The following is a 20,980-nucleotide window of genomic DNA, read 5'->3' as shown; positions in this document are numbered from 1 at the left end:
CGTCAGTTGACCAAGGGATTGTTCTGTACAGGAACATAACTGAAGAAGAACAGGAGCCCACCTCTGTTTCTAGCACTGCACATAGAACACACAGCATCTGACATGCTTTTCAGTTGAAGTTAAGTTTTCAGGAGTAAAATGTTTAATGAGAATCAACTACCTTGAATAATTAAAAACTATTATCCTAAGCCTCCACAGAAGGTTTTTGTTTCTGGCCCCTGACAAATGAGGTGGTGATCTATCCTGCTTTGTCTGTTTTCACCCCTCAAATGGCCCAATACTTTTCCCCCACCAGAGGTGGAAACACGAAAGTTTTAATCTTTAGGCCAAGCAGCTGTATAAAACCCTGTGGTGGAAATGCGCCTTAACTGGCCCTCAGATCTTCAGATCATCTAGTCTGGTCTTACTATTGCTGTGCTTGCTGGATCGCCGTTGTTTCTCTGAAGGCGACCCTGGAGCAGAACTGGAGCATTTCCTTTCTGTGGTGTCACCCCCTTCTGGTTTACTGTTCATCTCTACAGCCAGGTTGTCTCTGTTCTGCTTGTAAGCCACTTTGCTGTTGTAGGGGTGGTAGGTAGAGTCAGGCTCATTCAAGATGTACTGATCTGCATGGTAGGGCTCATTGGCTGGGTGGTGCCTGGGGAAGTAGTTATAGTTTGGGACAAAAGGCACCACTGCCTCGCTGGGGGCCTTGGACCCTGTCTCACATGTGGACTGGGCACATCTGTACCGGCGGCACTTGGTGAACCCCAGGTGATACATCTCCACTATGTTTAGCACCAGTGAGACACATGCCACTGCCAACATGAAGAGGATGAAGATAGTCTTCTCTGTGGGCCTGGAGATGTAGCAGTTCACCACGTTGGGGCAGGGTGAGCGGTTGCAGGTGTACAGAGGCTTCAGCTCAAACCCATAGAGCAGGTACTGAGCGATGATAAATACCACCTCGAACAGGGTTTTGAAGATGATGTTGAAGACGTATGTGCGTAACAGGACCCCCTGCAGGCGGATGCGGCCAAAGTCGTCCCGGACGGGGGGCTTCTTGGGCTTGGCGTCGGGCAGCAGCTGCTGCTTGTCATTGTGGATGGCCAGTTGCGCAGCCAAGTCTTTCTGCTTCTGTTTCTCCTCCATGCGCACCAGATGCAGGATGTGGCCCAGGTAGATGAGAGTGGGTGTGGACACGAAGATGATCTGCAGCACCCAGAAGCGGATATGAGAGATGGGGAAAGTCTTGTCATAGCAGACATTCTGACAACCAGGCTGCTTGGTGTCGCAGGTGAAGCCAGACTGCTCATCACCCCACACCTTCTCAGCTGCAGCTCCTAGCACCAGGATCCTGAAGATGAAGAGCACGGTCAGCCAGACCTTGCCTACTACGGTGGAGTGCTCCTGGGCACTCTCCAGAAGCTTGCCCAACAAGTTCCAGTCCGCCATAGTGGCTTACTCATAGGCTCAGTCTTACAGAGAGATCCGAAACAGGAACCTGCAATCAGAATAAAAACATAATGTAAACGAACTGCATCAGACAAACATCACAATTAGATTGAAAACCATTGCATAAAAACGTGGATAGTTTGAGGAAAATGCCTCACCGTAACTATATTATTACACCTAGGGTGGCATAAGAAATTAACCTATACTGATGCATTTTCATTTATAATGTATTTGGTTGTAAAAGCTTGCATTTAAAGATAAGAGCCAAGTATTTTTTACTGTTGCTAAACAGACCTCTCCAGCTCAATAATTTGTTTGTAATTTAGTTTTTAGCTTTGTATTTTTTTGAGTGTGTTTCTGTAAATGAACCAGATTCACTTCTATATATAATGTTCTGCTACACGTTTCTGTGGTTCTGTTTCTTCTAGCATGAAAACATTTGTTCAATACATTACATTAATTTGGTCCCTGCAGAGACCAATTAAGCGAGATTGGTGCTTCCTGGCAATAATTTGCCATCATTTCTCTAAAGAGAAAGTAATGCCCATGCTTTGACTAGTTCGCAATATATGGCCTTGTCCTTTCCACACAGTTTATTTTTCCTAATCCCCAAAATGTGAGCGGTTCTGAAAAACAGGAAGAAAAGTGTAATGTTGGTCATGTTCCTAGAGTGTTGTCATATGCTTGTGAAACGTCTTGTAGAAAAGCTCAGGTGGTCCATGCATATTTTTTGGTTTTACCTCCATTATTCTGAGATAAATAATTTCCTCAAAGTTCCTCTGTTTTCATTAGCATGTTTAATTTGACATAGTGGCTGCGGGTCCTTCATTTAATGGACACATCACAGGCAACAGCACGATATAACACCTGTTTCCTTGAGGAGAAACCGCCCATCAAGTAGACCTAGGGTTGCAAAATTCCAGGAACTAACTTTCAATAAATTCCCTGGTTTTCCAGAAATCCTGGTTGGAGGATCCGGGTTTCCTGCTTATTCCCTACTAATTCCAGTAATCTTCCAACCGAGATGTCTGGGAAACCAGGGAATTTCTTGAAAGTTCCCGGAATTTTGCAACCCTAAGTAGACCACTATCATGTTATTCGTTGGAGGTGAGATGTGAGCACATTGTATGAATGGATGATGAATATTCATCACAGTCAGTTAGTTGTAGGCTACTTGAAATGTTGTGTTTAGTGTATTCAGTATGCAATATATCAGGAATAGATCATACCAATAGGCTGACACCCATTTGAAAGGTTCTACAGTATACTGTATGTATTTCACCCTCATACTGAACCTGTTCGTAGTCCCAAAAGACCCTGCCTGTCATTTTAGAATTATATGTACAGTGCCTAGTGAAAGTCTACACCAAGGTTAAAACTAATCTTGAAAAACAATTGAGTAAAATTAAATTATTTACAAACATGTTTGAAAAACAAAAACTATACTGAAACTATTATGTTTGACTCCAAAACGAAATAAAATAAAAGCTATCATTAATTATGTTCAGTTTTAGTATTTTTTCTCAACTTTGGGCAATCAAGCTTTTTGGGGATTTTCAAGCTACTGAATATGGCTGGTAAATGTGGCCAGGAGATGGCAATGTTTCAAAAAGGCCTAGCTTGTGCATAACTATCACTAGCCAGTGTTGCCAACTTAGCGACTTTGTCGCTATATTTAGCGAGTTTTCAGACCCCTCTAGCGACACATTTTTTAAAAAGCGACTAGCGACAAATCTAGCGACTTTTTCTGGTGTTATTGGAGACTTTTGGAGACTCTGATGTGAAAGCACATATCGTTCTTACTCTTCTCAATGAGCAGCGGGTGCTGCCGTGGGCCCCGAGCAGCGGGTGCTGCCGTGGGCCCCACCCCCGTGGGCCCCACCCCCGTCCCAAAGTACTCACAGGCGGCCCAGTCCTCGCGCAGCAGTCCCTCCAAGCTGCAGTCAGAGCAGGAGATGTTCACCCCTCCATGTCCAGACTGCAAATGAATCGCGCATGCGGGAAGCCGCCGCTGGCTGATCCCGCCCAGGCGGGATGTAAATGTAGGGTGTTTTTTACTCACTTTTTGTCTCTCCCACAACGTTATTCCTCTCTCCTACAGCGTCCATCACAATTACATGCACATGGCCAATTATGCAAATTAGGTGATGACATCATTTAGTGACTTCTAGCGACATTAAGGACATCCAATAGCTACTTTCCTTACTGAGGAGTTGGCAACACTGTCACTAGCTATCACTAGCTAACAAGAGGAAAAACGGCTAGGTAGCTAACTTGATTCTTCTTACATGTACTATTAAGGTTAAAAAGCATCGGATTGGCGAGAGAAAGTTTCCTTTTACCTTTTTTTTTGCACCATTCCATTCCTTTTAAAACCAAGTCACTTTGAGATTAACTTTATAATTTAAACCTAACCTAACCATAGCTCTTGAGAACCGAAGACCATACAGCCATAGGGTTCTCATTTGAACAATTGACCAGAGCTGGGCCAACGTTTACAACTGTCCCGACGTTCCATCTAACCGTTAATAATCACTGTGTACGATACGATTTTGGAAACCACTTTCATATCAACCCAAAATGATTTAACAAAGAAAAAATATATATTTACTGTGCGCCGTTTTAACACAGATTCCCACAGAGGTGTTTTGCATTGCACTTCCTGAGCTAATTGGAGAGAAAAAACGTAGGAAAAAAACTTAGGCTCGAAGCTGTATTACACAAAAAACCTCTGTATAAATCTGTGGTAAAACAGCTAACAGTAAATGTTTCTTTCTTATTTGTGAAGTTATTTTTGAATGATAATGAAGTCGTGTTCAAGGTTTCCCAAACCCTATCACAAGCAAGAATTGTTTCTAGATAGAACGTTTCACTCTTTACTAAATCTCCTCAGCTAATCAAAAGGGACGTGGAATGACTCCAACGTAGCATTGGAGTCATGAGAAGGGCTAACCTAACCTACTGTATGACCTGACCCATCACCTTGTGTATTACTGCCCCCAAATTGCAAGAAGTGACATCCCCAAAAACACACAAAAAACAATACAACCCAAATGGCTCCTATGCATGCTTTCGGTCCCTAACCCTAAAACTGAAACTTAATCATATAAAAAACGAAATAGAAATATTTGTATACAATTTAAACTAAATAAAAACTAGCAAATCAGGTTTGAAAACGAATTGAAACTAAACTGAATTCAAAAAAAAAAAAAAAAAGAGAGAAAGAAATTTAAACGAATATAAAAACACAAAACTATAATAACCTTGGTCTACACAACAGTCTTAACATTTTGCTGTTTTAAAATTACATTTGAAAAAAATCATACCGATGTACACAACATACTCCACATTTTCAAAGTGAAAGAACAATTACAGAACATTTTCTAAATAAATAAAAAAACGAAGATGTCTTGATTGAGTATGTTTTCACACCCCAGTTAATAGCTGGTGGAAGCGCCTTTGGCAGCCATTACACCTGTGAATAATTTTGAATAAGATTCTACCAACTTTGCACAACTCCTAGGGCAACATTTATCCATTGTTTTGGTAAGAAATGGCTCAAGCTCAGTACATTTGGTTGGGAGTCATTGATGGACAGCAGTATTTAAACCTTGTCTCTGATTTTCAAGCAGATTTAAGTAGGACTTAGACTGGACCATTCAGGAACACTCAACATCTATTGGCATTAATATTTGTGTAATTTTCCAGCTGAAAAATAAAACCCTATCCCAGGGTTCGTAATTCAGAAGACTGAGGCAGGGTTTCCTCTAACTTTTTATCTGGGCTTTGCTTCTTTCATGTTTTTTGTTTATTTTTATTCTGACAAAGTCCCCAGTCCATATTACCTTTTTAGATTTCATTTTAAAGCAGAAAAATGTGCAAGGGGTGTGTAGACTTTCACTAGCGACTGTATGTATGAATACCCATTGAATGCAAACTAAGTACTGACTGTACCCAGAGAGTATGCACTGGAGCAGGTAGTGGCCAGTCCACTGTAGCCTACTGCCAGGCAGTGTAAACCGGAAATCAGATGGAGGAGCACCAAGACAAACACACTGACACACACATGGCCTCAATAGGTTGTAGCTCTTTTCTCCATAGATATAGGTTTCCAGGGGTTGAGTGGTCACTTTAGTAAACATACTGATTGATGCCAGTTAGACTTGCGTATGGAAGTGGCGGTCAGGTTCCCAGATGAGTTTCACTTTCCACACAGGGATTTTAAAGTTATTAAAAACTAGGCTGCTGTTACCTAAGAGCGTTCCATGACAGTATAGTGTACATGTGGATGGCCAAGAACTTGTCTCAATCTAGGACTTCCCTGATTACATTCATCATAGTCCGTGGTTTAATCATCTCAGACTTCATCTGCTAAACTTTGCTCTTATTACACACTAATATTATTTGATAACAACACTGGCCTGGTTAGTAGAGACAGTAAAGCATTGCACTGCAACTACACTCACTGAAATGGTTGACTTCCCTCGTTACAGTTTTTGAGCCATTTCAGAAATTCAGAGACTAATACATTTCTGGTTTCCAATTGGTTCTGGGAATGAAGCAATACGTTTCTTGATTGGTAAAACTGAATGTTTTTTAAACGTTATGAGAACGGAAGTGAACATTTCGCCTATTCTGGGAACGTACATTTTTAGGTTCTGAGAACTTTGGTTCCCTGAATGTTTTTCTGGGAGGTTTTATTAATGTTCTGAGAACATGTTTAAATAAAACTGATAGCTTAGTTTAACTGTTTTGAACAAGCATAGACAGGACACTTATTTGCTTAAGCAATCATGCAAACCAATTTTTTATTTTTTATTGTGGGATCGCGTCAGTGAGATTCAAACCTATGATCTTCTGTTTTCAACCATGGAATTTGTCTGCTGCACCACCAGGATGGAGCTAGGATGCCATGTTCTTTTAACTCATACAAAGCTGTTCAATTTAGTCTATTCAAATAGACCCCATTTAAAAGGAAACAAGCACTCATTAAGATCAGGTGTGGCCGATTAATGGGCGGGTACTGGAATGTGTAATGGCTGTATGGTAGAGGAAATGGTTGATGTATTATTATTTTGTGAAATGTATGATGTAGAAAGGGAGAAGTTGTTTGACAGGGTCAGAGAGGTTGGAAGGGAATGAGGAGTGGGTGGTATTTTGGGTGGGGGTAGTGAGGTTTGAAGGGAATTATTTTATTTTATTAGAAATTCAGGTTTAAGGGCCTCCCGAGTGGCGCAGCGGTCTAAGGGACTGCATCGCAGTGCTTGAGGCATCACTACAGACCTGGGTTAGATCCCAGGCTGTATCACAACTGGGAGTCCCATAGGGTGGTGCACAATTGGCCCAGCGTCGTCCGGATTAGGGGAGGGTTTGGCCGGGGGGGGCTTTACTTGGTTCATCATGTTCTAGCGACTCCTTGTGGCGGGCCGGGTGCCTGCAGGCTGACCTCGGTCGTCAGTTGAACGGTGTTTCCTCCAACACATTGGTGTGGCTTCCGGGTTAAGCATGCGGGTGTTAAGAAGCGCGGTTTGGCGGGTCATGTTTCGGAGGACGCAGGACTCGACCTTCGCCTCCCGAACCCGTTGGGGAGTAGCAGCGAGGAGACGAGATCGAAATTGGGAAGAAAAAAGGGGGTAAAAAATAAGTGAAATTCAGGGTTAGTTAAGAGAATATAGTGGTATAGATAGGTTGTGACCGGCCTCACACTTCAGTACAGTAGGTGGCGATGTATGCACCTGTCAGTTGGTTGTGATTTGCCAATAAAACTTCAAGAAGAAGACAAATTAATGGATGCGGCCAACACACCTGAGCACACTTAACAATATAGAAGATATCGTTTTGTTGATGCTGAGAAGAACTGAATGTATATGTTTTTAAATAACATTATTAGAACGTTCTCTGAACTTTATTAAAGTTTTCTTGTGGTTTTTATGGAAAGTTTTCTTAACGTTCTCGGGAACAACTTGAAAACATTACTTTAAATAGAACCATGAGGAAACCTGTACAGCAGGAAACGTTATGCTGAAGTACTGAAATTCCCACAGAAAAAGTTTTTTCTTAACATTCTCGGAACAATGTGAGAACATGACTTTAATAGAACCATGAGGAAACCTGTACAGTAGGAAACACTATCCTGAAGTACTGAAATTCACACAGAAGAACGTTGTTTCTTAACGTTGTCGGAAGAATGTGAGAATATGACTTTAAATAGAACCACAAGGAAACCTGTAAGAAACGTTATGCTGAAGTACTGTAATTCCCACATAAGAACATTGATTCTCTGAACTAATTTGAGAATATTCCCAATGTCAAACCAGTGTGAGAACATTCCTAGAACATTACCAAAATTTAAATTAAATGTAACCATCTTTGAACCTTTACAAAATGTTCTGTTAAAATAATGAAATACCAAGAAAATAATGTTTTTATTGTTCTTAGATGTGCTGAGAATGTTCCAAAGCCAAGCAACTATCCTGCATCATTCCCAGAAGTTTTGGGAAGGTTGTATGCAACAACAAAATATATATATACTTCATGCTGAAGTACTGGTTATGCAAAATAACACGCTTTCACCAATCTCTAAGAACCATATGGTTCTCAGGATGTTATGTTCTAGCTGGGTATTGACCATATTAGTGACCATATTAATGATTTCTAATGTGATTCTTCAGTTGAAACTTCTATAGACACAGTGCGTCAAGACCCACCTTCCCATAATGCTCATCTCCAGTGGAATTGCAGATCCAGTGGTGGCGTCTCCACTTAGGTCGCTATCACAGTCTACACTGTGGTACTCCTGTCCCCGACAAGGCCATGTCCTTTGATAGTGATGACACTACACTACAAATGTTAAGCGCTCTTGTCTCCAAATGGTTTCAACTAGTTTTCAGCTCTCGTTGAATCTCCTTACTAACGCCCAATAAATGTGTCCTGTAAAAGTAACCACCAATAGGACCTCTGTAAGCACCCTCTTTCACTGTGTCAGTTAGCTAGGATGAGAACACTCACTCCCTGTAGAGAATTATAAGGCCCACTGCTAAAGTGATGTTTCTTTACGACTGAGTGGCGTTAAAGTAGCCCAATGGGGGGAGTGGGTTTAAGTCTTGCGTGGCATGGCTCTAAATATAATTCACTGTGAAGGGAGTGGCTGTGCTATCACACTCAGGGGGCTTGGGGGGGTTGGTGAATTGGAGTTGAAAGGTAAAGTGTTCCAAGGCCTGTGGCTGTGTGGGGTGGGAGAGCATCAGAAAATGGAAAAGGTGGGCCCTCCCTTCATTGTTATGGCACGTACTCCGGTGTCATTATTGACAGGCTGACCAGAATCTCACAGTCTGTGGTGGTTGTAAATTCAACAGAAGACATCCTTCCAAACAGAGGCAGTTAGCTATATTTACTTTACCTAAAACAGAAAAAACTATGTTTTGTTAAACTGACCTCTGTTCATTGTATGGATGAAATCATAACCCTTTAAGCATCAAATTGTATGGTCAGATAAGTCAACAGAGAACACATAGCACATATGGTACATTGCAAATCTGCACTTTGAAAGGTACATTATGAATGCTTACCATATGACTTCTGTGAAAAAGGTGCTGTATTTATCCATTAACAGCTTGTTAAAAGCAAAGTGTCAGGTAAGAATAATGCCAGATAACATCTACATTTAGTGGAGTTATTCATAGCGGACAGTGAAAATCATTGTGATTAGATGTCTCCCTTCTCAGTCAGACCTCACACCTGATAGACTCTCTATATATGGTCTCTATTGACGTGCTCCAGAAAAAGACAAATGCCTTCACACCTGCCCCTGCTAGGTCCAGCTGTCCCCAGGGTGAATATTTCTTAGCCTCAGAGACTGAACTGACCCCTCACAAGGCTACGCTATTGATAACCTGGGACCATGCACTCTACCCGGCCAGTCTATGGTTTTAATTGCTGAAGCTTCCTCAGACATTTCCTCACAGGTGGTCTGACAGCTCACAAGAACTCCAGCAAACAGTACCTCTGACTTTAAAAAGCTTCACGAGACTTCATTCTTTGATTGTGTTTCAATCAATACAATCTATGGATTGGATTTTTCTCTTTCCTATTCTTACTCAATGGCACTGTCAAATGATCATAACAGCAGAGAATCTAAAAGCCATTAGTACCTGATGTTTTGGTTAGTTTTATGTGTTTGTGCTGCTCTCCTGTGGCTTTCTGAAGTATTACATAAAGACTTTGTATTGACCACCTTGTAACTCAAGACAACACACATTAAGCATTCAAAACACACTCATAATAGCTGCGTGTACTACTAGCTCGTTAATATTTCCATGTGGCTATTGCACATAATAAAACTCAAGTGTTTTATTAGGAATGTCTAATTTTATTAGCTACAGTAATACAAATATGTGCAAGACATTCAACATAACAAGGCATGGTATACAACAAAACAGGAAGTAAAATACTATATATATTTAATGAAGTAAAAACTTTACAGTACCACAAATTCTAAACATCTATTATCCTTTCTCTCACACACACAATAGTTTTAAAGCAGCAATGCTGTATATAGTAAGAAAAACTATGAGATAGACATGAAAACATGTTCACTAATCATTTGGTTCTTTCATTGTAACATCAACTAAGCATATTTTCTCATTCACTATTCTATTTTACTCTCTACACTTGCATAATCAGTCTCATTCATAGCATTCAAAACACTATTTGGATGTCTTGAAGCATTTGATATTTCACTATGAAAGTGAGATAGTTATTAGTAGTGCTTTGGAATAGCCTCATAGTTATTAGTAATACTCCACCAAATGTTGGTTAAATTCATCAGTTGGACAGTTTTCTTGGGTTACTATTTACAATAAACCAGGGGTACCAATGCTTTGTCCTAATGATGCCGCATTATCAGTGATTAAAATGTCTGTCAGGAATTGAAAGCTATTTATGAATCATAATACAGAATGGATGATGAGCTGGTTTAGTTGCTTGAATCTTGCAGAGTATATCGAAGGTGACTGCATATTGAATTCAGCTAAATTTGAGACGTTACAAGGTAAGGGACTGTTAATAAATCAGTTTACCATACGTTTCTTCAGTCTCCTCTTCTGGAGCTTGTTTTATATCCAAACTGAAATTGTCCTTTGAGTCATATCTATTTGAAGTGTCATTTCAACAACTATAGAGAAAGTGTGAACACCTCATCATGGCACTGTAAGCAGAATTAATGAGTGTTGTTAAGGCCGTTACTTTGAGCTTTGAACATATGTGCCCAATTACAGTTACACAGTGCTGGTCCATTTAGTTTGTTCTAGTAGGAACAGAGCTTTTGGGTGATCCATGCTCCCATGGTTGAGTCTCCAGCATTGCTTAAGTGCCTACTGCAGGCCTTTCCCACTAGGAAGACCACCTCTGCAATGTTGAGCAGGATACAGATCCCTGACACAGCCAGCATGAACACAGTGAAGACGGTCTTCTCTGTGGGCCTGGACACAAAGCAGTCCACCGTGTTGGGGCAGGGGTACGAGTCACACTTGACCAGCCGGATCATCTTATAGCCAGGGTAGATCATGTAGAAGAGATACATGAAGGTCACCTCAAAGATGATGCGAAAGAACAAGCTGATGATGTATGTCCACCAGAGGGCACCTGCGATCTTCATCTTCTGGGTCTTGATCTGCTCCAGGTCCTTGGGGCTGGCCCGGCCAGACAGCTTGTAGAGTTTCTTGTCGATGTGTCGGCGGTGGGCCACATGCATGGCCACCAGCAGGGCTGGGGTGGACACCAGGATGAGCTGCAGGGCCCACAGACGGATGTGTGAGATGGGGAAGAAGTGATCATAACAGACGCTGTTGCAGCCGGGCTGCTGGGTATTACAGGTGAAGCCGGACTTCTCGTCGCCCCACACACTCTCTGCTGCAACCACCAAGACCAGGATACGGAAGATGAAGAGGACAGAGAGCCAGATGCGACCGATGCCCGTGGAGTGTCTGTTTACACCGCTGATGACGGCATAAAAGGACGCCCAGTTCATTTTCGATTCCAGGTCTGAAAAACAAGGACGGCATTAAAATTATTTAATTGTAGAACGCTTTGAGGTCAATAATGTTGATAAATTGTTGCTCATTTTGCATAGAAAATTTGCCCTACATACGTAAGTTATTTCCACATTTCCACAAGATTTCTGTAAACAAATACTAATTGCACGGTTTGTTACTAAAAACACAGATCTCACATAACCCGCTTCACCAGTCAACACCACTGTCTGACCAGCACTGGTCAGCGACTGAGATATTGGGAAATCTCCATAAAGCCATCCATTCTCAAAAAGCAGAATCCCCCAAGACTAATTCCATATCCGTCAAAGCCAATGGCAACTGAGCTCTCTCCAGCTTGTTATAATTCAGATCTATTTAATTCCATTGTTCCAGTCATTCCTGCCATGGCAGTAGAAGAGACTTGGAGAGGTGGAGAGGTGGAGAGGTGGAGAGGTGACCAAGCTCAACAGGAGGTGTAAGAGGCATAGGCGGCACCCAGGGTGGAGGACAACGTTGACCCACCGGTGTAGCGTGGACATTGATGTGCGTCCAGTGGAGAACCAAACCTCTCTACATGCCCTGACGTTGGTGGGCGGCTTAAGGTGACCATTTTCCCAAAGTCACTGGCAAGGGAGTATCTGCCTCCATGTGACCAGTGTGCCATGTTGACACTGGCACCAGCCTGCATGGTATATCTGTGCCCCTCCCCCAGCCGACTGACCACAGACTGGGGTCATAGTGGGGACTTTCATGAAATGTTCTATAATATGTAGTGTCACAACAAAGACTATATGATAAGTCAATGCCAAAAGTGTCTACAGACAACATGGTTCGGGTCTATTTCCCTTCAACTCAAGTCAAATCAAGATATAAATGAAAAAACACATAATTCAGGATTTAAAAAATATTAATGACAGATTTTTCCTGATAAAATGAGAAATTTGAGGTAATATGGTAAGAGAAGATTAATGGAATGAGATTCCTGAACATGAGATCGCAAATTGAATGGCTAAATTAAGATTTCCACAATAAAACCTTTAAGTATAGTTATTATTTAAGATTAGCATGTTTTCTTAATTCTTACAGCGCGCACCTCTGATTTTCTAATATATTTCACAAGCAACCTATTATGGCTGTCACTGGAAAGCACAGCTATGGTTATCCAAGCGACATACAATAGGCTATCTATGTAGAAGAATGAGTGAATACAACACAACTGGTGCTTTTAAATTATGTTAATACATCAAATAACACTTTTTAAAGGATACTTTTAGATTATTAGTATTAATCCTAAATAAACATTTCCAAAACATCAGTAAAACTGTTTGTTTGACTAGGCAGAAAGATGACCAGGGAGAGATCTCACCCCCTTTAACATTTTAGGCCATCATTGGAAATAAGAATTTGTTCTTAACTGACTTGCCTAGTTAAATAGAAATAAATAAATAACATGAAACCTAATCACCAACATGTAAATCATGACAAAAATGTTTTAATGCTTATACTTAATTTAGATTTCATAGCTGTAACAAATTATTAAATTAATCAAATTACCTTCAGTAGAAGTAGTGCACAAACACGCCCAGAAACAATTGAGTTACCATCAGTATAGATGGATTTCTTCCCATTAGTGATTCTGTGAGCCAGAACACCATGAGTTTGCATTGCTAATGATTTCTCTCACACTAGCCACTGCCCTGCACAGTCGGAGTCATATGCTCGTGTGAATAATTTACATACAATAGCTGCTTTTATTAGATCCAACAAGCCCCTTTAGAATTCAGATCAAGCGCCTCAGTTTCCGCCTACCCTCAGCAAAGGAAAGAATCTGTGTGGACACAAAGAAGCCTGCCCTATCTATTGTGCACTGTGCTGCAAGGGAAGTGAAGGCTGCTTTTGACACAATACAGAGTAAAAAGTACAAAACCCAAACAAAGAAAGTCTAACCACATGCAGAGGGAGTAAATCATATAGATAACAGTAGAGAAATAAATGCTTGTTTGTTCATAAAAAATGTAAGTCTTGTGTGCGTGGTATTTTCAAAGACATTCTAACCTTTCTTGTATACCCACCTGCTGTCAAAAACGTAACAGACCATTCTAGTAAAGTTCTGAGGGATACTTTGGAGAGATAATCTTAAATAATCTTAAACAAGTCTCAGACAGATCAACATCTCATCTCTAGAGGGAGCTAGGTCCACTGATGGATGACACACTGACTGAGACAAAGTATCACAAAGACACATCATGAAGCTAGAACTAGGTGGTGTACTGGGCATCATTTCACTTTAGCACAGTGGTCCAATGGGTAGCAAATAAAATAAACGTTTAGTGAGGATGTACAATACATTGATTTAATTGGCTGGGAAACAGAAATACATTTTGAGATCACAATTTATGCTTTCACCAAAATACACATATCAAGTTACATGGGAGCAATAGTAGTCGTGTTCAATATATGTTTTTGATTAATGCACATTTTGTGTATGTGTGAATATCAATGTGTCAATAACAATTTGCTTGACCATAGCAGCTTACTGTATCATATTTATTCTGGATCGTATCCATATTTCCAATGCACTAGCAACTTCTTTAAGAAAAAATGGGGAAAAAGTACAAAACACTCAAATAATTTGTTGTTACAGTGGGAACCATACAGAATTCCTGCTATTGTGGAAAAATAGACCAAGAGTTATCAACTCTGACAAAGGAATCCACCAAGTCTGTCAAAAAGAAATAAAATGAGTCAGCCATACTTTTGAGAAGAGCAAATTGCCTTTCACACACACAGTTCTTTAACAAAGAGCAAAACAAGATGAAAAGGGAGTGGCTCTAACATCACACCTGCATAGCAAACCATTATTCAGTTTCACAATGGACATCGATCAGAGGAAACATGTTTTAATAATGGGGCTTCTTCCAGGTATAAGCACGAGCTAACATAACCAATCAGATGAAGTATGGATGACAAAATACAATATCAATGTGTTGTACCTGTAGAGTGTTACCACCACCTTTCTAGGGCATTTCACAAGTCACAACAGTTTAAGTGCTGCTGGATACTCTCAGGAAATATTACTCTGTTTGGGAGCAGCTGTTAAACAATTTATCATCAAATTCACTTACTAATCTTCTTAAGCACAGCACTGCGCTGTCTCAACAGAGACTGGGCCTTCGTGTCAATACTTGGTTGTGTATTTGCATAGAGCCTGCAGATCATATTAATGGCTACCACTAAATAATGTTCCTCTGATATGGCCACAATGAAAGCCGTGATTTACAGCATCAAAATAAAAAGAGACCATAAACAGACACTTATGAACAGTTTCTGTCTGGGATTGTATAAACCTCCCTTTTCTTCAAGGCCATCTTTCCATATACACTGGCAACTTTTTAAAATGTATTTAAGAGGGAATGCAGACCAGGTTTGGCACGGTTGCTGTTGCTGTGTTTGAGGGTTGTCAGCCCATGTTTTTACGGTTCCCATAGCCTCTCCGATGTGTATCCTTCCAGTTGTCCCAGTCTCTAGCTTTCTGCAAGGCCTCCTCGTCATCATTTTCAACCCGCTTCTCATTCTCTTCTTGTTCTCGCTCTTCTGCATCAACGTCCTCTGAAGGGGGGACAAATTGCATTTGGTGAATGAGACAGGGTGAAAAATAAAACATGGTTCATGACCGTTTTAATTTTCCTCAAAACAATTTAGGTACATACAGTTAACTGTAAATAGAAAACGATTATGAACATCTCTGTTAACCCTACCAGCGCTGCGAGGGATCCCCTGGTCCGGCAAGGCATTTTTCTTCCTGTGCTGCTCATACCACTCATCCACGGACATAGTAGGTAGGCTGGGATAGCCTGCCCCAAACACTCTGAAATGAAAAATTACACATTTTTACACATTCATCAACTATTTACTTCATGTCATATAATAAGCAAGTAGCTATGTAATCTTCATAAGGGAGGTTGGACATAGTACTTATTTTGTGAGCAGGAAAACAGCTAAATATTTTACATAAATATTTGCTGAATGAGAAAATAAATGATAAGTTTGAGCAGGTGCCTACCGAGCCTGAACAGCATCTTTGGTGAGAATGAAGGGTTTCATGGGAGGCCTTTTAGATTGTGATGGCTCTGCTGAACTCTGCACATGGAACATATAAAGAGCATCAGAAAACAATACTCTTTCAATTAGTCATTGGTGAATGAGATTAGTTACATCTTCAAATCCATGTACCTGTTGTAGAACATCCATCCTGGTCAAAATCTCCATTTCCTGATCAATGCTCTCAATCTCCTCCAGGGATACAGCAATCCATTTCCTCAAGTTGAGGAGGTAGAAGTCTCTAACTATCTCGTCGTCTGCCTGCCCACTGTCCACTGCTGCCTTGATCTCTGATAGCTTGGCCTCAGTGTCCTTCCTCTGGTTGTATCTGCAGAGTATAGCACAATAAATAAGAGTCATCAGAACAATTTGGGTGCAGATGAATTGCCATTATAAAATGAACAAGACAGATGTTTAATTTGTTAAATAGCTGAGGGACATAACATATTTTAAGAGGTGCGTGACAGGTACTAGACCTTCAAGCATAGGCCTAAATATTACTTGTGCAGTCCTGAATCAAAACAATGCTTTTTGAAAAGCAGATGTTTCTGATACCTTTCTATCTTTGCAGCTCTTACTGTCGCCATCGCAATCAAGTCCGGAGGTTTGGGGGGCCCATTTGCTGACTCTTCTTCCAGTGTGCCAGCAGAGTTTTCATTGGTGTTGGGTAGTTCAAACTTTGATATGTTATACTCCTTACATCTTTTCAAGAAGTCCAAAAAGTAACATCTAGCTATCTGAACCTGCTCTAATCGTTTTGCCAGGTTCACTTGCTTCATAGTAAGAGCCCCCAGGAGGGCAGGCAACATCAGATATTTCAGATCTGTGGTTGCCACCTCCTCCAACTCTTCATTTCGGCTAAAAAACAAACATGAAGAATGAACAAGAATGAACATGCAGCATCACCTTCATTGTATGGCCTTAGCTTAGCTAACGTTAGCTAGCTACCTAGATTGTTTACGATTTAGCCTAGCCCAGCAAAAGTATCTAGTTAGCTAAACTGTCAAGCAACTTTAAGGTGGAATCTATTCGTTATCAAGCTGACTATACAATTTTATACATAATCATGCCCAATACATGACAGTAACTAGCTACCGGGATATCTGGCTAGTCATCATAGCTTGAGTAGCTAGCGATCTATATCTAGCTAACGTTAGCTACCTGAACAAGTCGAGCTGGGCAACCATCCGCGTTGCCTCTTCCAGTTGCGTTATCCCACGCTTGATTTTAACCTGGATATGGGTAGCTGCGATGTGATCATTTGTGGTGTCCACCTCCCCATATAGTTTCCATCCCCGATCTAATAAATCTGATAGTTTAAGCGGTTCTTCTGACTGACTTGGTGACAAGCTAGTGCTTTCAGCGGCTGCCATTTTTATTTTATTTTTCAACGTAATGACTACTATCGGCTTCCTTATTCATTCTACGCTCACTTCCTTTATGCCAAGATCCAAATGGTTTCCGCTAGTTACCACAGCCACAAACTCAGAATTGTCGTAAAAATGCATGATCATAGTTAGGGTTATGTTTAGGTTTAAAATCACATTTTAAGAAGATACATTTTAGAAATAGGGTTATGACTTTGTGGCTCTGGTAACTAATGATGACCGTCACAAATGGAGATTAATCAGAGAGGAAGAGTAGAAGCGAGAGGTTTCACTCTCGCCCAAATCTGTCCAAAATAAGCCCAATGCGTTTCAATGGGTTTATTTTGGACCTAAACGTGTCGCCTGCCTTCCAGCATTTGGGACAACGACTCCCATTGTTAGGGCGGAGACATGAGCATCTCATCAATTATATATGTATAGATCTCTGGCTGCATCCAGCTACAGTGCCGCCCTTACAAAAAAATATTGCAGTCAGAGTGAAGTATAACTGCTATACACTGAAGTATAACTGCAGTATGTTGCAAATACTGCGTCCAAAATAACACCGTTTTTTTTATTGCAGTAATTTTGCAGTGTAACTGCAGTTACAGTGCAGTATAACTGCAATTCAACTGCAGTACAGTGCAGTTATTCTGTAATTACTGCATCCAAAATATCACAGTCGACTGCAGTTACTGCAATTTCAAAATTGCAATCTTTTTTTGTAAGGGCGGCCACTGAGCGGCCTGTCACTAAAACCCGCCTATCATTAAATATATTATTCTGTAGGTAAATCGTGCCACTCCATTTAGTATGATCACAGATGGAACAATGAGCCAGATATTTCACTGGCTGTATAAATGTGAAGCATCCGGTTAGCGTTTCCACTCACTACCAAATATGGTGATGAGAGGAAGCCCAGTGTCCGGCAGTGGGAGAAGATGGAGCAAGATGGATTTCTCATCGATGAAACATTTGATCTCCATACAGTTTTCTGTTTCCAAAACGAAAATCTGTAACAAACAGAGTGCACTGCATTTTGTAGACTTTACCCTTTGCCAAAGTTTTACAAAATTGTGTTGTTTAGAAGGAGTGCAAGGGCGTATTGAGTTATTGCACATGCGTACTTCACATTACTTCACAGTAGGCATTCCCTAACGGAAATATGCAAAGAAATGCTAGAACGTGCCAATAGGATCTCACTAGCTCGTGCTTGGCTCTGCCTACCTCCTTGCTTGTTCTGCCCACTATGAGTCATTTGCTCCTGTTACAAACTACAGGCTCTGGTCTATCTTGGGTTAGTTATACAAATCTTTGGTATGATGCCACGTTCAAGTGCTAGTCAGAACTAGGAAACTCAGACATTTCTGTTCCTGTCTTTCTTTCGCTACCTCCTACTCTTCCTTACCTCCTACTCTTCCTTATTCTCTCATCAGAAAGTATTCAGACCCCTTGACTTTTTCCACATTTTGTTACATTCCTGCCTTATTCTAAAATGGATGGAGAAAAAAAATCTACAATCTACACACAATACCCAACATTAAAAAGCAAAAACAGGTTTGTAGATTTTTTTACAAATAAAAAACAGAAAAACCTTATTTACATAAGTATTCAGACCCTTTGCTATGAGACTCAAAATTCAGCTCAGGTATATCCTGTTTCCATTGATCATCCTTGAGATGTTTCTACAACTTGATTGGAGTCCACCTGTGGTAAATTCAATTGATTGGACATGACTTGGAAAGGCACACACCTGTCTATATAGGGTCCCACAGTTGACAGTTCATGTCAGAGCAAAAACCAAGCCATGAGGTCGAAGGAATTGGCCTCCATCATTCTTAAATGGAAGAAGTTTGGAACCACCAAGACTCTTCCTAGAGCTGGCCACCCAGCCAAACTGAGCAATCCGGGGAGAAGGGCCTTGGTCAGGGAGGTGACCAAGAACCTGATGGTAACTCTTACAGAGCCTAAAGGACTCTCAGACCATGAGAAACAAGATTATCTGGTCTGAAGAAACCAAGATTGAACTCTTTGGCCTGAATGCAAAGCGTCACGTCTGGAAGAAACCTGGCACCATCCCTACGGTGAATCATGGTGTTTTTCAGTGGCAGAGGCTGGGAGACTAGTCAGGATCGAGGGAAAGATGAACGGAGCAAAGTACAGAGAGATCCTTGATGGAACCCTGCTCCAGAGCGCTCAGGACTTCAGACTGAGAAGAAGGTTCACCTTCCAACAGGACAACCACCCTAAGCACACAGATAAGAAAATGCAGGAGTGGCTTTGGGACAAGTCTCTGAATGTCCTTGAGTGGCCCAGCCAGAGCCCGGACTTGAACCCGATAGCTGTGCAGCGAAGCTCCCCATCCAACCTGACAGAGCTTGAGAGGATCTGCAGAGAAGAATGGGAGGAACTCCCCAAATACAGGTGTGCCAAGCTTGTAGCGACATACCCAAGAAGACTCAAGGCTGTAATCGCTGCCAAAGGTGCTTCAACAAAGTACTGAGTAAAGGGTCTGAATAGTTATGTAAATGTGATATTTCTGTTTTCTATTTTGTATACATTTTTTAAAAAAGTATAAAAACCTGTTTTTGCTTTGTCATTATAGGTTATTGTTTGTAGATTGATGAGGGAAAAAACTATCTAATCCATTTTAGAATAAGGCTGTAATGTAACAACATGTGGAAAAAGTCAAGGGGTCTGAATACTTTCCCGAATGTACTGTATATCCCTCACACATTCTCTTTCCTTCTCTCTCTCTTTGTCTCCTCTAACACCAGTAGTAGTATGCAGCCCAAGCTATCAGGCCGCCCCATGCCAATGTCTTGAAAGACCAGAAATCTAAATGCCTGATCAAGGGATTGTTATCCATAGTTTTTCGACTGTAAATTGAAGTTTCCAATTTAAAGAGTAACTTTCATGTTTTTTGGGGTTGGGGCTTAGTTATAGTGAAACACGTCAATTCTGGTCTTCATTTTGACAGTTCGTTGCAAAAGTAATATGTTTTGGTCTTTTAGTAGTAAATCTAGCTCTTTTTGCCTCCTAGCGGTTCAACTCTACCATTGAAATCGTGAATTAGAGGTGCCTCTATGTCATCTCAAGAGAGGGGTTCAGTATGAAATACACTCCCTTCTAGATGTGCTGGGTGGTACCGCCTAAAGGCTCCATAGACAAACATTGGCAGTAGAATGGCCTTACTGAAGAGCTCAGTGACTTTCAACGTGGCACCGTCATAGGATGCCACCTTTCCAACAAGTCAGTTCGTCACATTTCTGCCCTGCTAGAGCTGCCTCGGTCAAGTGCTGTTATTGTGAAGTGGAAACGTCTAGGAGCAACAACGGTGGTAGGCCACACAAGCTCACAGAACGGGACCACTGAGTGCTGAAGCGTGTAGCGCGTAAAAATCGTCTGTTCGTAGGGAGCTTCATGAAATGGGTTTCCATGGCCGAGCAGCCACACACAAGCCTAAGATCACCATGCGCAAAGCCAAGCGTCATTTGGAGTGGTGAAAAGCTCGCCGCCATTGGACTCTGGAGCAGTGGAAACGCGTTCTCTGGAGTGATGAATCACGCATCACCATCTGGCAGTCCGACGGACGAATCTGGGTTTGGCGGATGCCAGGAGAACGCTACCTGCCCCAATGCATAGTGCCAACTGTAAAGTTTGGTGGAGGAGGAATAATGGTCTAGGGCTGTTTTCCATGGTTCGGGCTAGGCCCCTTAGTTCCAGTGAAGGGAAATCTTAATGCTACAGCATACAATGACATTCTAGACGATTTTGAGCTTAGAACTTTCTGGCTCTTTCCTGTTTCAGCATGACAATGCCCCTGTGCACAAAGCGAGGTCCATACAGAAATGGTTTGTCGAGGTCGGTGTGGAAGAACTTGACTGGCCTGCACAGAACCCTGACCTCAACCCCATCACACACCTTTGGGATGAATTGGAACGCCGACTGCGAGCCAGGCCTAATCGCCCAACATCATTGCCTGACCTCACTAATGCTCTTGTGGCTGAATGGAAGTAAATCAATGCAGCAATGTTCCAACATCTA

The 20,980-nt window shown here is 41.4% G+C and overlaps 3 protein-coding genes across 4 annotated transcripts; all 3 read right to left on the bottom strand.

Moving 5' to 3' along the window:
- Positions 1-375: 375 nt before the first annotated feature.
- On the bottom strand, positions 376-1,434 carry LOC311136431 (gap junction alpha-3 protein-like; the record flags this gene model as incomplete). Its single annotated transcript, XM_084170556.1, has 1 exon — positions 376-1,434. The coding sequence occupies one exon, from the start codon at positions 1,432-1,434 to the stop codon at positions 376-378; it is 1,059 nt and encodes a 352-aa protein (XP_084026682.1).
- An 8,354-nt stretch (positions 1,435-9,788) lies between these two features.
- On the bottom strand, positions 9,789-13,152 carry LOC311136005 (gap junction beta-1 protein-like; the record flags this gene model as incomplete). 2 transcript variants are annotated; one of them, XM_084170064.1, is made up of 2 exons in its annotated part: positions 9,789-11,475; positions 13,020-13,152. In XM_084170064.1, one exon carries the CDS (start codon positions 11,459-11,461, stop codon positions 10,739-10,741), a length of 723 nt encoding a protein of 240 aa, XP_084026190.1. The 2 variants fall into 2 exon arrangements, with proteins under 2 accessions (XP_084026190.1, XP_084026189.1); XM_084170063.1 differs by lacking the exon at positions 13,020-13,152 and adding an exon at positions 11,924-11,951 and having other exon boundaries at positions 10,739-11,475.
- An 846-nt stretch (positions 13,153-13,998) lies between these two features.
- Positions 13,999-17,201, bottom strand: LOC311136004 (immunoglobulin-binding protein 1-like). Its single transcript, XM_084170062.1, has 6 exons — positions 16,728-17,201; positions 16,122-16,424; positions 15,699-15,894; positions 15,529-15,605; positions 15,224-15,333; positions 13,999-15,074 (listed from the first exon to the last, which is right to left on the bottom strand). Exons 1-6 carry the CDS (start codon positions 16,937-16,939, stop codon positions 14,926-14,928), a joined length of 1,047 nt encoding a protein of 348 aa, XP_084026188.1. The 5' UTR covers positions 16,940-17,201; the 3' UTR covers positions 13,999-14,925.
- Between the last annotated feature and the right edge of the window lie 3,779 nt (positions 17,202-20,980).

Source organism: Coregonus lavaretus (genome assembly GCF_964263955.1).
Source record: "Coregonus lavaretus genome assembly, chromosome: 10".
Taxonomy (NCBI): domain Eukaryota; kingdom Metazoa; phylum Chordata; class Actinopteri; order Salmoniformes; family Salmonidae; genus Coregonus; species Coregonus lavaretus.
Note: the sequence above shows the minus strand (reverse complement) of the source record. Positions and strands in the feature narration are given on the sequence as shown.